Source organism: Notolabrus celidotus, chromosome 18, assembly GCF_009762535.1.
Source record: "Notolabrus celidotus isolate fNotCel1 chromosome 18, fNotCel1.pri, whole genome shotgun sequence".
In the NCBI taxonomy this organism is placed as follows: Eukaryota; Metazoa; Chordata; class Actinopteri; order Labriformes; family Labridae; genus Notolabrus; species Notolabrus celidotus.
Window position 1 is genome coordinate 8,111,693 of NC_048289.1, and position 15,794 is coordinate 8,127,486.

Here is a 15,794-nt window from a genome sequence, read left to right on the forward strand (position 1 = left end):
ATGACGGTGCAGATTTTGCAGCAGAGGAATATTTCCTGAAGCTCACACTCTGAGTTAACTCTCATGGCCTACGGTTTGCTCTTGGAATTAATATCATACTGGTTGTGTCACGGTGCCTGACATTTTAAATTATATTTTCAGAGTGTGAACATCATTTCTGTGGGTGGTTTCATCCCTGTGTGTATAATATTAAAGTATGAGCCATTCTTACTTCAATATTGTCCACCTCCTGCAGGAACCTGAAGCTGACGGACTCCAGTGCCTCCTGCGGCCACTCGTGGAACCAGTCGATCGCCGTGCAGTTCACCACTGCAGGGAACTTTCTGCTGCGAACCCTCAGTTTACTCCCCACCGGAGAGAAACACAGAGCCACCTGCAACACACACAGTTTCTGTTAGTAGTCTGAGTGGTTTTAACCAATCACATAGCAGCAGGCTTTGGTGTCTGCAGAAAAATAAGTCTGTGTGGAGAGCAAACACAGGAGGAGCGCAATCAAGGGTAATGACATCCTGGCTCCCATTGTTGGTAATCTGAAGACTATTTATTTCCCTCTATAAACAGATATCTGCATGAAGAGCAGCTAACAATCTGTTCTAGATAAAACATTTAAACTGAGACACAAATCTCCAAAATGACGAGTCACAAAAGATAATCAGCATTTATATTTCCTGACTTCCTGGAATGCATCAGAAATGATGGATCCCACCTCAATTCACCTCAAGTTGCTGATTGGACAGTAAACAGATCAGCAAATGGAAAAGGAAGTCTTGGCTGGAATTTGTTTAGTACTAACCTCTGGCTACACCAGATATACCGCAAAGTTGGCCTTCATTTCCAGAGGTACGTATATACCGATAGTGGATGGGTTCTGAGATTGGGTCAGAAGAAATTTATTGTGATGTCTGATACAGCTGTGAAATCAGTGTTATTTTCTTCCTCACTGGAAGTCACAGGCAGAATGAAGTGAGAAAGGGAGGAAACTCCAGCACTGATTAACTCTCCTTCAGGGTCAAGAGGGGGAAAGAAAACTGAGAATTAATTATTTGCAGCTCCATCATTAAGCAAATAAAGCCTCGAGCAGGCGTGTGAATTAAAGAGTGTGTGGAGCTGAGGGCTACGTCAGACTGATTCTCCTCGTCGCAGACTAACAGCTGGCTCGTTGAGGAGCTCAGCCAGATGCTCAGTAACATCAGACTGAAGAAACAAACACACAGGAGAAACACCCACAAACACTTCTGATCATGATCCACTCTGCAGGACGACTAATCTGCAGACATTTTTCACAGTCACTGTGAAATTTGCATCAAACACACAGAGCCAATGCATTTATTTGTTTTGAGCACCAGAAGGATACAGCAGAACATTAATTTCATCCTTAAAATGGATGTGTTAGGGGCGTTGGTGGCCTAGCGGTCTAAGCGCCCCACATACAGAGGCGACAGTCCTCAGCGCAGGGGTCGCCGGTTCGATTCCCAGCCGCGACCATTTCTTGCAGGTCTTCCCCCACTTTCTACTCCCCACGTTTCCTGTCTCTCTTCATCTGTACTATCAAATAAAGGCAAAAAGAAGCCCAAAAACACAACTTTAAAAAAAAATAAAATGGATGTAAACTCTCGATTCTGATTGGTCAATGACAGCATTCTACGGTCAGCTGGGGCAATGACGGATAGAAACTACCCAGAGTCTCTCATTGAACTTATTTGAGACAAAGAAGAAGATGAAGACAGCTCAGCCATCCAAGAGGAGGTAAACAGAGAATAGTGGACACTGACTGCTGTGTGTTTAACAACTCAATATAAAGTCATGACTTCATCACATCTCATCATAGATCTGATGTAAAGCTACAAGCAGCAGATTAATGGCATATTGTTTGACCACCACAACTGCAATCAGTAGTGCCCATTGATCTGTCTGTGCTGAGTCTCAGTTTCACAGGAAACAGTAAGTTCCACAGAGGCTTCACTCTGGCTTACTTCAGCGGTATGACCTGAAAAAGAAACTAATCTTCTTGTGATTTCCTTGTAACTAATGGGTCTTAAGTTTACTGAAACAACAGCATGATGCAGATTAGACAAAGACAAAAGTCAAGCTTTGCCAGGTCTGTCCTCTAGAGGAGAAGAAAACTACTTTTCAAATGTTTATTTGTTGAATTGAGGTGAGATCCATCATTTCTGATGCATTCCAGGAAGTCAGGAAATCTAAACGCTGATTGTCTTTAGTGACTCAGCCTTAAGCAGATTTGTGTCTCTGTAAATGTTTGATCTAGAGTAAATGCAGTTTTAGGTAGAATCTGTAAAGACATCACACTTTTGCAAAAAAATATTTGTATGTAGCTATTATCTTTACTTCTTTTGCAGTATGTTATGAAGTTCCTTTGCAGTAGTTAACTATGTGACTTCTCTTTTTTTCTAAAGCCAACTCTAGGAGCAATAAACACACATTCTATGTCCTGCACCTGTGCTAATGGAAACAAACATCTATTCAGTTGTATTATATTCCAAGTAGTGTTTGTAATCAAATTCTGCCTCATAAAAAGGTCTCATAATAATGATTTAAATTCTTGGCTCAGTATTCAAACAGGCGCTCTCTATGCAGAGTTTAACACAGAGACATTTCCATGCAAACATTCAGAGTCAGATATTCAACATTTTTGGGAGAGCGCTTCCTCTTTCCATCCAGACAGACAATGTGTTAGACTGAGAGCCAAATAGTTTGAAATCCACTCTATGCAGGCGTGTGCCTGTGGGACTGCCATCCCATCTATTCACTCTCCAGCCCGGGGAGGCTGGAGCGGGAAGCGAGAGGAGGGGGTGGAGGATGTGGGTGGTGGTGCACACTGTAATAATGACTGGATAAGCAGCCCCCTGGATTCCCTCTCTCCCCAGGGGAAACAAAGCGGTTACACGTTGGTGAAATAATCTGCAGCTAAACGCTGGCTTTTCTGCTCACGTCTGTGATTTATAACAACGTCCGCCGCCTCCGAAAGCATTGAAGTTCATCTGAAAATGTCAGGAAAGAAAATTGTCTGGGGAAAGGCTTCATCATAAAGCCAGATGTTTATCCAACTATGAGTTTTTTTTTATTATTCTGGACTGGTAAATGAGAGTGTGAAGCTGCATGCCTTTGATTTGTTAAGAGAGGTGGAGATGAAATACTGATGCAGTTCTTTGAGAAACATTAGTACTGAGTTTGTCTCCTAAAGAGAGTCACTGAGCCTCATTCAACAACCAATCTTAAGAAATGTCTCCCTTAAAGCCATTTCAGTCACACAGCTTATGTTGTATTGGTTGAAACTGTTATTGCAGCAGCAGAACACTGTTTGTGTTAAGCGTCTCGGCTTCAACCACATCACCTCTTGAATATTTATGGTATCACTATGTAAGCATAGTATGTATGTAATCACTACGGTTCGACTGACGGCATCTCCATGCTGCTGTTAGACGAAGGACCTCGGGATAGATTTGTCAGTTAAATACCTGTGTGTGAAGGTCAGTTCTTATTACAGTGAACAAGTGTTCTGTGTTTATATATCAAGTAATAGTTACCTAAGTGCCAACTTTACAGGATGACTTCTGCAGTCTAGACAAAACACTTTAGAGTTAAAAAAAGTTGGCTATATTTCAATCCTGTGCTTCTGTTATTTAACAATATACAGGATGGAGATTAACAAATGCATGATAACAAATAATTTGGAACTGTTCTATCAACACTCACATGTGTGTGAGCATACTCATGAGTGTGTGTAGATTTGTTTTTACCGAGGAACAAATCCCAGAAGAGAACACTTTGGTGAATCTTCTTGAAACGTGTTTTTTAAGAGGAAATTTCTTTCTAAGGAAAGTTGGTGAATCAGGCCAATGTTCGTGAATCTGACTTAGACTTTTCTAAGGAACTTTATAGAACGAGGCACACTGAGATCATCTTATTCAGTATGATGAGGAGTGAAATACAAAAGAAGATCAAACATCTCTTTGTCTCTTCTGTCTTTTTCACCTTGAGCTGCCTGCGGACCCGGTCGATAAAGAACTTCCAGCAGTTCTCCCTTGTGTCCATCAGTCCCGAGCCTCGGACCTCCGGCCTCAAGCTGCCGATGATGCTCTCCACTTCGTCGTCTGGGAAAAGGTCAGGGATCTCTCCTGGAATCAAAGGAATCACACACATCAGCATCAATAAGAGTAGCACCGCTGCAGGAAGAAGCCAAGTTTCCTGTTAGCTCAACTTGTGCAAAAGAACTCTCAAGAAGCCTCTTAACTCGACAGGATCGTACCTGACACTGAGGCGCTTATATCAGATGTAGGTGTGTTAATAGAGGTTGAGGCAGCAGGAGTTCATGCTGAGGGCTTATGCTAATGCAGGCATCTGCTTAACTTACAGCTGCACAGATGAGCAGAAAATATGTACGTCGATATTGAAAAAGCAGCCTGGTGGAAGTTCAGATATATGTGCCTAAGTGCTTTTAATTCAAACTTTTATTTCATCGAGTTGCTTAATTCCTGACCTGCTGCTCCACCAGAGGGGAAATACAGTGACCCCTGTCCTCCACATCAGCCCCTTGTTCTGCTCAGTTCAAGAACTTTGTTGCTTTGAAATACTAATTAAACTAACCTTTCAAAAGATCGTTGACCTTATTAAGAAGAGAGATGTCATGGGTTGTAATCTGACTTGCAAGAATATTAGTTCATTTCTTTGATTGTCGTTATGAACATCAAGTTAAGGGTGAATCAAGATGTTTTTTTATAAAACCCAGGTCCAGTTGTGTCAAAGTTTTCTGATCAGATCAAACATATCAGTCGGGATGAAATTATTAAACATGTCAAAAAATTATAAAGGAGCAATAAATCAGATAAGATCAAGTAATGCAGTTTTGTTTTTGTCTGGATAAAGGTTTGTGTTGCTGAAAACTTTTGATTGGGAGAACTTTAATCCAAAATATCTGGATTATCCTGGTCCCAGCAGGGACTGGATTCAGGCTGGGAAACAGGAACTAAATGTGAGACTCTTTTATAATTTTTGAAGAAAATACATGTTTATGGTGAAGTTTATACCTAAGAACAGGATTTTAATATATTTTGCTCATCAATTGCTACAGTGACACAGTAGATAAGGAAGACATTAGAGGGAATTTTATAAAGGGATTTTTCCGCATATTAGCTTCAATATCAAATGAGTTAAATATATTATTTGAATCAGAGATCAGGAATCAGGATCCTTCAGTTTGTGTGGATTTTGGCGCCCCTGTGGACAAAGTGCATACTTCAAATTCCCATTAAGAGCTTTGGTAATCTGGATTTTGTCCTGTTTAAAAGTCCACTCAAGTTATTCTTAGAAAAGACAGCACATGAGTAAAATTAGCATTACCTGATCCTGGTTAAAAAAAGAGAGGATTTCCAAACGATCTCTCTGATCCAATCTGAACCTTCTGAAAAACCTGGACCTGGAGTCCAAATGACCCCAGGTATAAAATCCAGTATGTTTCATCAGCTTGCAGCTAGTATCGAGCAATGATGGCTTGGTTAAATGTGTTATATCAAAGTGTGTTCACCAAACATTCTTGTTTTTGTCCCTGAAAGGCTCAGGTTGTTATTCTAACTGTCTGACAACATTACAGAAAGCATCCTTACAGAGATACAGCTTTTTGTTAAAGAGACAGATGATTTTTTTAAACTGTTAAAAACAGCTGTTACATCACTCTCAGCACACACACCAGACTACACTGACAAACAGGAGTTTTACCTCACAGAAAACAGGAGTTGCTGCTATATTGCTTAATTCGAGGAGTTTGTTTGTGCATTGAGACAGTTCCTTTTTTCAAAAGTTGCAATTCAAAACTTTTTTTTTTTTCATTACACAGATTTGCTGAGCATGGTGCTTTTCTTCCAACTTCACTGGCAGTCAGTTTATGTATCAAAATGCCATGCAAGCTAACGCCTGTGCAAGAAATTCAGAAGATGTGGGAGAGTTTAGATCTGCAGAAATGTTACAAAGATTGGTCAAAATTGCAAAGATGTAAGAATTAAAATGATCAGAATTACCCTTTAAGGAAATGAAGGTAATGTTTCCACGTCTAGTTAAACCTGACCTGCGGTAACTTAGCCTAACCTGACTTAATGCCTCCTTTTTAAGATTGAATGAAGTTTTAAAACCCAAGTGCACCAAGTATGCGTCACATTACAAAGGCTGCTTTAAATATTATATTATATTATATTATTTAAATATAATATTTGCACTCTTCAATGCAGACACACTTTCTTAACTGCTTAAAAAACACTGCACATGTGACTTTACCTCAGCTCGTTCCAAACCATATCAGTTTGAGGAGTTTCTTTTCTACTCCTTTACTAATCCTTTAGTTTTATTTGTGTTATTTTACCTTGCACAGATATTGTTAAGTTGTAAATGGAAAGTCAGTCAATGGAGGACAGAGTGTGACAGCAACTTCTGTGCTCTGAAAGCTAAAATTACTTTTTAAGTCAGGGGACTCTGGTGGCTTTGAAGATAGAAATATGACGTCTGTTTCTGTTTGAAAAAATCATCTTCCTCTTTCACAAAAAGGTCTGTCTCCTTTCTACAATCTGAGTGAGTCAGTGACAAAGACAAGAACTTTCAGTGGACATATCTTGAAATAAAAGTCCAATCTACTGGAGCAATACCAAAACTGTTTCTGTTCATTCATTATTCAGGACCTTAATATATTTAAGAGGGCAAATAACAGAATTACCCTTTAATTTTGTTTTAAATAATGATCAAAGATATATGCTGATTAAGGAAATTATATTTTTGACTGAGTGAAATAACAACAATCTGTGGCACAGCAGATTATGTCTCTAATCTTAATCTTATATCCATGTTACAGATCATTCATCCTGTGGTCTATAGATGTGGAGAATGATTCTCAATGTGAATCTCAGTCTTGCTTGTTATTGCTTGTTGTAGTCGATGAGTGAAGCAGCAGAAGTGGCAGCACAGTGATTTGTTGCCGTGGCAAAGCAAAAGCGTTCCTCTCTCTCTTGCACAAACATGACACGCAGTAATTAGTGACGCCTGCTGTTACCCGATGCCAGCAGATCGTTGACCAGAACGAGGAACTTCTCGTCTGCCACTTGGGCGTCAGTCATCAGGAACACTGTGCCAATATTCTTCAGGCCAGCTTTGATGTAGAGGGATGCCAGGTCAGTCTGGGTGACAGGAAGAGAGAGAGAGAGAGAGAGAGAGAGAGAGAGAGAGAGAGAGAGAGAGAGAGAGAGAGAGAGAGAGAGAGAGAGAGAGAGAGAGAGAGGGCTGCAAATTTGTTACACTGCAGTGAAAAAATCCTGAGACCTGAATTATGTGAGGACACTGTCTGCAGTGTTTTCATTCTGTGGGTGCTTTATCTAAATGTTGCTGTAAACCTCAACAAACAACAACCTCAGCTATTGAAAAATGAAGCCAATGTGTGAGTACAAAAACTGCAGTTCCTCTTGTGTCAACTTGAGGCTGATTCCAAAAGTGAGTCAGTCCCCGTGGAGCCCAACTTTACAGCAGACATGAACATATATCAATACAATGTTTTGCTTTCTATAGCTCTACAAATATTTTGTGTAAATGTTTTCGGCTTGAGGTCTTTTAGAAATAATTTAATAGTGGTTGCATACATTAGTTTGTCCAGAAGAGGGGGCTCTGATTAGTTACTTTACAACCCCCTCAGCACTGTCTGCAGAGTGCTTTCTCTAAAATCAGTATCTGTATTGGTGTTTAGATTAGATTATATTAGAATAGATTAGATTAGATTAGAGAACTTTAATCCCCTGTGAGGGAAACTAATGTGCCACAAGGGTCTGTTCACAGAATCAACAAACAATAAGAACAATACGGTCACAAAACACGACAGATAAATAAATAAGACAGTCACCATTTGAGGCCTAATTAAGAGCTATGGTCAGACCCATGGCTACAAGTGTTCATTAAAAAATCTGACTGCTGCAGGAACAAAGGACCTTCTAAGGCGTTCTGTGGAGCACTGAGGCATCACCAGTCGCTCACTGAAGGAGCTTCTCAGTCCATTAAAGACATTGTGCAGAGGATTGCCTTCAAAGATCAGAACAGTTTTTAATTTAGTCCTTGTTCTCTTCTCCAAGGGAACCTCAAGAGAGTCGGGGGTAATCCCAATTACAGAACCAGCCTTTCTGATCAGCTTATTCATTATTTTTTTGTCATCAAGACAATGGAGAGCGTGTTGTATCTCTTTGTCAGAAGGCTTAAGGCCCGCCTATACTCCACCTTTTTCTTTATTTCTAAATTAGGAAGTTAGTCAGGGCCCGAGACGTCACCGTAACTACATTCATTTGGTATAATGTCTACGACATCAACCTAGCTGAGTCAGTCACGAAGTTTAGACTCTTGCTGTATCTTAATTGATTTTTCATTAAAAAAAAACATTGAAATTGGATGAATGAACCCGTCTGTCTTTGCGGTTTATGGCACAAAAAAGTTCAACAAATGTGGACCCAAGACTTTCCACTGAGTTAATCTCTACTCTTATTGTATTGATATTTTTTTTAACAAGAAGCAGGCAAACTGTGCTCATTTAAAGTAGCCTGTTAGCTTGTTCAGTTGCTGCAATACATGTTTTATATTTTGGCCAGAGATTGGGATTCAGGATTGATATTTGCTGGTCCCCTGAGGGATCACGGCGTACAGTCGAGACAAAAGACTGCAGTTATTTTAAGCTACTTGGTGTTCATTCAGTCAAAGCACTTTTACCAGAGATTACGCTTACCAAATGGCTACTCCACTACATTTCACAAACTGTAGCTTCTTTCATAATAATTAAACAAATAGTCATGGTCATACAGTGGAAATAAAGCTATTTAACAGCAAATAAAAGTTTAACATTTGCAAACCTCTCACTCCTCTCCGGCTCCACCCTCTCATCTAAACATGGTCACCTCTGTCTCCAGGAACAAACTGCCATAAGCCTAACCCCAAACTCCATTTACACAGTCAATAAACCAGTGGATCATCACTGTTGTTATGTCCATTACTCACCTGTCTCTGGTATTATACCTCATAAAGCTGTAATACATGTAAACTCTTAATATGAGACACACTGTATTGTTCAGATGGATGTTTTTCTGCTGTGTAATTCAGCTCAAACCTTCAGGTCGGCGATGCTGTAGCCTTTTCTCAAGGTGATCTGGAAAACCTCCAGATTGGAGATGAAGGCAGCCAGCCGGGTCAAACTCTGCTTGCCACTGCCGCCCACTCCGACCAGCAGCGCGTTTCCCCGCGGAGACTCCAGGATTCTGTTAATACGGCAGCTACATGTGGAGGTGCAGACATCCAGGGGAGGGAGAGGTGTGAGGGAGGAATCAGAGGAAGGGTGAGATAAAAAGGCAGGGGGGAGGAAAGACAATCTATGACTCATGAGACAAACACACAGGTAATTTCTGTCTCTCCTCTTTTCTGCTGTTTCATTCAGCACAAACTGTGTTAACCCTGACGGCTCTGACAGTGCCCACACTGCTATTTTAGCTCATTGTGCTGTCATTTCCTGAAGTATTCTAAAAAGCTTTGTACCATTAAATCTGCACAAACAGACAGATAACGGTGATTTAAGCTAATGAACCATAACAACTGACAAAAGGATAGATATTAACCCTGACATGTTTGCTCTCAAGTGTTGCTAAATGACTGCACAGAGCATTTTCTAAACGCTAAATGCAGGAACACAAAATATTTCCTCACACTGCAGAAGGCATGTCAACCTTTCAGAGCAGAGTGTAGAGGTGTTTTCACAGAGAATACAGTACATCTCATTTTGCTTATTGTGCAGTTTTTTCTCTGAGTATCTTCCATATCCCTGAATTCTATACAACCAAAAGGTTATCTAAGTTATGCTCCAGCTGTTTTGGTTTTATATTCATCTATTTGAATTGGATGATGCTAAAATAGATTCACTGCTTGTGTGTGTGTAATAACTCCAAAGTAGAAGAAAGATAGACTCCCTTAAAGTCTGAACATACTTTCACATTTCAGCTGACAGTCAAATTAAACTTCTAGAATAAGAGTGGAAAGCAGTTCAACTTTTATCGTTTATAATTCGACCTCATTCAACGCTGAAATTAAAACTTCACTTGCTGTCAGAATGTACACTTCAACAGATTCCATACACCTTCAGCAAACACTTCAGCTCCGCCTTATGATTCCACTTCATAAACTGTATCAAAAAGATGGACGGCAAGCTCATGTTTAGCATAGTGGTTAAGTTGCACTCCCATAAAGTGGGCGGCCTGGGTTCAATTCCAGCCTGCGTGCCTTATATGTCATTCCTTCACTATCTTTCCTGGTTTCCTGCTCTGTCCACTGTCCTAGCCTCTCTACATAAAGATGTAAAAGCCAAAAAATATATAACTTTAAAAAAGGTTGATGGTATGATAGTTCCCCAAAAGTAAAGCCAAAACATTTGGAAACCTCTTAACTGACTGCCTGCAGCTCGAGATGTTCTGATGCCTTGTTTAAACAGTTTTAGAAATTCAAGCTAAATAGTCTGAAGGTGATAAAACAAAGATTTATTTATTTTGCTCAGGATGGCAGGGGCGCTGGTGGCCTAGCGGTCTAAGTGCCCCATATACAGAGGCTACAGTCCTCTTCGCACCATTTCCTGCATGTCTTCCCCACTCTCTACTCCCCACATTTCCTGTCACTCTTCAGCTGTCCTGTCAAATAAAGGCCTAAAAGCCCCAAAATATAACTTAAAAAAAAAAAAAGACACAGGATCACAGAGTCCGCAGGTAAACAATGTCATATTCATTTACAGTGTAGCAACAGTTAGCAGAGCTAGCACCACCAGCCTTCAGTCCTCCTTGCAGGTTAACGTCCACATGTCTGTGCTGGTTACTTATCGCTCCGGTTCAGTTGATATATGTCAGTTTAACCAGACACAGCCTACATACAACTTTATCTCTGTTTACTGGATCAACATACTAACGAACCACGACGCACTATGAGATGACATCTGTCATCTGTGCTTGTTTACATCCAGGTAGTAGAGTATTATAGCATTATTGTGGTAGACAATAACCAGAGCTACAGCCCCTGCTATGCTTCAGTTTAGACAGGACTGGTGAGGGTAACGAGGTGAAATTATTAAGTCAATACTATGCAAATCCATAGCTGTAGTATGGTTTTAAACTCTGCATCCTCCATGTTAACAGATGGAACATGGGTCATACTAGAAAATGAAAATACAGGTCAAATAAATGTTTCTCAATCATGTTATCTGTCAGTATAGTTAGCTCTTATCATGTTGATTTATGTCGGATGTGACTCCATGATTGACAGCTCTGTTGACCAATGAGGCTCCTGCAGCGCTGTGTGTACCAGATTATCAGAGTAGAGGAGGAACGCTAGCACAAGAGTCTTTGAACTTCACGAAATGTGAGTGTCTGCTTCAAACCCACACAAGAATCTGTTCACTGTGGACTGGACCCACCTGAGGGAGCAACAACGCTTTAGCAACAAGGTCAATGTGGGTTTGGTTAGAAGAAAGGGCAGGATCTTATTTTAGCATCACTGCTGAACAACAGGAGGAAGGTAGGGAGTCCATCTTTATGTACAGTCAACGGTCAAAATCAACCAACACTACAATGTAACTGATCAAGTGAAATCACTTACATTCTTTGCAGAGGATCGTAATATTTTTTAGTCATGTTACAAATTAAGAGACTGAAACCAAAGTTCTGCTGTGTCTGCCTGAGAGATGAATCAGCTCTGTGCAAACATTTCAGAAAACACTAAGCTCATAATGAAAACAAGGACTGACCTTTTAAAACAAGAGGACGGTGGTTTTCATTAGATGACTCGCAGAACAGAAAACAACTGAATATTATCTACTGAACTTGGGTTTTATCTTTGGAAAGATAAGACAGCAGGCACATATTTCTGCACACTGCAGGACTTTTCTTGTTTCCAAATTACTGTTGCTTGATAAAGAAACAGATATAGAACAGTTCCAACAAATGCCAGTTGAAAAAAGCTAAGCCAACAATGTCATCACAGAAAAATGTCTTAAAAAGGTCCACCATATTTGTTCTTATTTTTCAAGAGGCTCAGTCGTTTCCTCAGATGGCTGTGCTCTGTATATTTCAGCAGACATTACTCAAACAGGAGGAAGGAGAACATTTGTTTAAGACTGCTTTGAATGAATCCACATCTGGTGAACTACAGCTGCAGGATGATGCATGAGGGGTTGACTAAAAATAAACTACAGTGCTCGTGTTCATGATAAGCGAGGAGCATGTCAGCCGGTGAAGTGTCGAGGCTCATTGATGCGTTTTTCACCTCAAAACACAAACTCAAGCTCTGCAGACAAACAGTTCTGACTGAGGCTAAGCTGAGCACAAACACAGCAGCCTTTATGTTGTTAAGTAAAGCTGATGCATAAGACATCATGACTTCAATGTGCACAAAGGATATCTTTCACACTTTAAGGGCGCAGAAAAAAAACCAAATAAAGTAGATGATAGGGGTTAAAAGTTGGTATATTTTCAGCCTGACGCAGGTCTTACCTTTTTCCACAATTTATCCTCCTCTATTAATTACGTGTCTTACAGATGTGTCTCTCTGCTTTCTGGCAGTCTGAGAGATTAAATCCTGAAGTACCTGAGAAGCCAGCTGATTTCCCTGACAGCCAATAAAGAAACTGACAAACACTAATTTCTTTAAAAACCTCTCCCTCACTCTCTCCCCAGGCGTGTAAAACTCACATGTGAGCCATGGCGTCCTCAAACAGCACCAGGTTTAGCGTGGCGTTCATTTCATTGTAGCTGTCCAGAACCTCCAGCAGGGTTTTATTCAGGCTGCTCCAGGATTCTGCAGGCATGTACTGGGCCTCCCCCATCCCGCGGGCAAAGTGGCAGTACAGGTTCATCTCCCTGCTCTGCTCCAGAGTCTCCTCCATGTCCTCAGGAAGGAAGCACAAATTAAAGCCTCACAGGTATTTCCATTCACCGACATTGTTGGTGAATATGGAACTGATACAGATATATTTGTACGTTTCTTTAAAGTGTTATCATGAAAACTGTTTCAGAGAACAAAACTCAGCAGGCAATGCTTAGGGTGATTAAGAAATGCTGCTTTGGTATAGTTTGTTTTGCAGAGGGTGCTTCCCTTTCATAGATTTCAATAAGACCCACGCTGATATGGATTATAAAACAAATATTTGAGAGAGGAAGCTTTCCCTAAATACCATCATGGCAGCCAATAAAGTGAGTTTATGTGTAAACAGAATTAGCACCAATATGACTCTACAAAGATACTCAGAGGCTGCTTTCTTTAAATAATTCTATCAAAGAATATTTATTCTTATTTCACATCCTCAATGAAGTTTAGTGTGAACCAGTGTCTGCTGAGCTGAGATGCTTTCCTTTTTTTTATACAGTCGTATTGACCCGATGTAAGATGTTCATAACCCCACCTCAGTTGTTGAATAACTGCCTACTTTAAGGCTGATTTATACCTCAGCGTCTCCCCTACGCAGCAGGGGCTGACGCGGACATGAGCACCACATACTTGTGCGTCGGTGTGTCCGTGTCGCGCACCGCTTGAGGGCAGTGTGGTCTCTCTGATAGTCGGTCGCCTGCTTCCGGCCCCGCTACGATCTCTGTTTACTTTACCACAGCAATTCAGAGCGTGTTATGTTACTCTACAGCTGATACATGTTGCTGTTTATCATACAGACATGATTACATGAAGAATAGAGAGGAGGAGATGAAATACATGGCCGATGTGCGGCCGATGTCTGGGATCCCAGCCGCCGAGCGGACCAATCACAGAGCTTGCGGTCCGCGTCGGCTCTACGGGGAGTTACATTTTGGAGGAGGTGCACGTCAGCTTCGTGCGTACGCCTCAGCGTAGGTACGGGAGCTACGTGGACTCCCGGCGTAGGGTTTGCCGTTGATTCAACGCATAAGTATAAATCAGCCTTTAGAGTCTCTTTGTTCCTGACAATCACTGTGTCTCTCCAACTTTCATCCCCCTGGTGATGTGGTTGTGAGTGACTGCTAGCCTCAGCCATGAGGGGCACACTTGCTTTACACGTGAGTGTTAGGAGTAATGGGTACCTTAAGCCTCCTCTTCTTTTCCTTTTTTGTTTACTTTCACTGGTTCTCATGTGGGAAGAGGGGATTGGGTTCAGTTGTCTCGCTGGTTTGTCTGAATGCACCCTTTTCCTGAGGTGCGCCCAAAAAAGGTGCTTGGTCAACTTTAAGTGACATCACGTGATTGATGTGATCAGCCTCAGCTGGGATGTGATGAGGACGCTGACAGACACAACCACGAAAGACTCAACCCCAGAAAGACCCCACGGACTTTGGAGAACCAGAACAGCTTGTAAAACTTAACCCAACCAAACAAAAAGAAAACTTGAACTCACAGAAGAAGCTTTGGGGTCGCCACTCACCGCCACGCTGTCCAGTCTACTCCTGGAGACCAGCGTGCAGGTGAGCTGACCCAGTCTACTCCCTCGAATGAGAACCAGTCCCTTCCTCTTTCTGTTGTCTTATGTTTCACTGGTCATGTTAGGGGTGTATATAATTTTAGTTCATACCTCTGCTCGGGTAGCCCTTAACATAATAATCATCATCGACTGTTGTGCAAGCATATTGGCATTCGAAAGTCAAGACACGGATGATGAGACAATCCCACTTTCTTTGTATGTATTTAAAGAAAAAAATACGGCCTTGTATTTGGGTCAATATATGGCTACGTTAGCTGCTATTTGTTCAAGAATTGAAAATATATGTTAGCATATTCAGTTAACTAGTGCTAGTACATGTGACTGCATAATGTTATCACCTATAATTTTACTTACATTACGCTTACACTTTGAAGCTGAACACATCAGACGTTGTTTATTTCCATCCTGTTTTCATTCTTCCTTTTGTCCTTCGTCTTGTTCTATCTATCTATCATCTATGATCTGCTGTGTTGCAGACAGTGCTAAGAAAACTACGGAGTCAGAGCTCCCTCTGCTGGACAAACTTCTAGAGCACCACAAGCATTGTTTACTGCATCACATGTTCCTTAAAAGAATAAAAAATAAAATCAAAGTAGCAAAAATGATAAATGATAAATGATCTACCAAAGTGATAAACCTTTGGCAGGTATATATCCATCATATCCTTATGATGTTGGTGTGCAGATAAATCAGTCCGACTCTCAGTACTGTCTGCAGCACACTGAGTAAGTAAGCCACCTGGCGCTGAGTACATTTGCTCAGTTAAATCAGTGCAGAACTGGCAAATGTGTTTGTTTTTTTTACTATAGCTCCAAATTCAAAATGTGTGATTCTAGTGCTAACAAAAAAAGAGTTCTGGTATTTGGGGAATAATTAAAAGAAACTAATAACACATGGGGATTAAGTTGGGCTTATTTATCAATTTGTTCTGTGGCAATAATTGTATTGGGTGTTTTATCAGAGCTGAGGTGATTTTCAGTCTTTTTTTCTTTGGTTTGAGGCCACGTGTAATTTCATATTATGAAGAATTAAAGTTGTGTTTAGCCATCATATTTTTGTTGTCGGGAAAAACATGTCTAAAAACTGTTGAGACCAATTTATTTGGTTCCTGATAAAAAGCAACAAAAAAAAGAAAAGAAAATAAATCAGATGAAATAAAGGTGTGATCATCCCAGGGGAAATCCAAGGAAGAAAAAGGAAGGAAATGTGTTCTTTGAAAGTTATTCCCTTTAAATCTCTAAACAAAGAGTCCATTTCTCCCAGGCTGTGGCGCACAAACACATGTTGCAGTGGTAAAAAT

The 15,794-nt window shown here is 40.7% G+C and overlaps 1 protein-coding gene across 1 annotated transcript in view; it reads right to left on the reverse strand.

The window, feature by feature from the left end:
* Positions 1-15,794, reverse strand: part of dnah9 (dynein, axonemal, heavy chain 9) — a 229,109-nt gene that overhangs the window by 85,933 nt on the left and 127,382 nt on the right. Inside the window, exons 49-53 of the mRNA XM_034707459.1 lie at positions 12,744-12,940; positions 9,134-9,296; positions 7,052-7,175; positions 3,994-4,136; positions 212-373 (exon numbers count right to left, since the gene is read on the reverse strand). Of these exons, the coding sequence (XP_034563350.1) occupies positions 212-373; positions 3,994-4,136; positions 7,052-7,175; positions 9,134-9,296; positions 12,744-12,940 (789 nt within the window). The remainder of the gene's footprint in view (positions 1-211; positions 374-3,993; positions 4,137-7,051; positions 7,176-9,133; positions 9,297-12,743; positions 12,941-15,794) is intronic.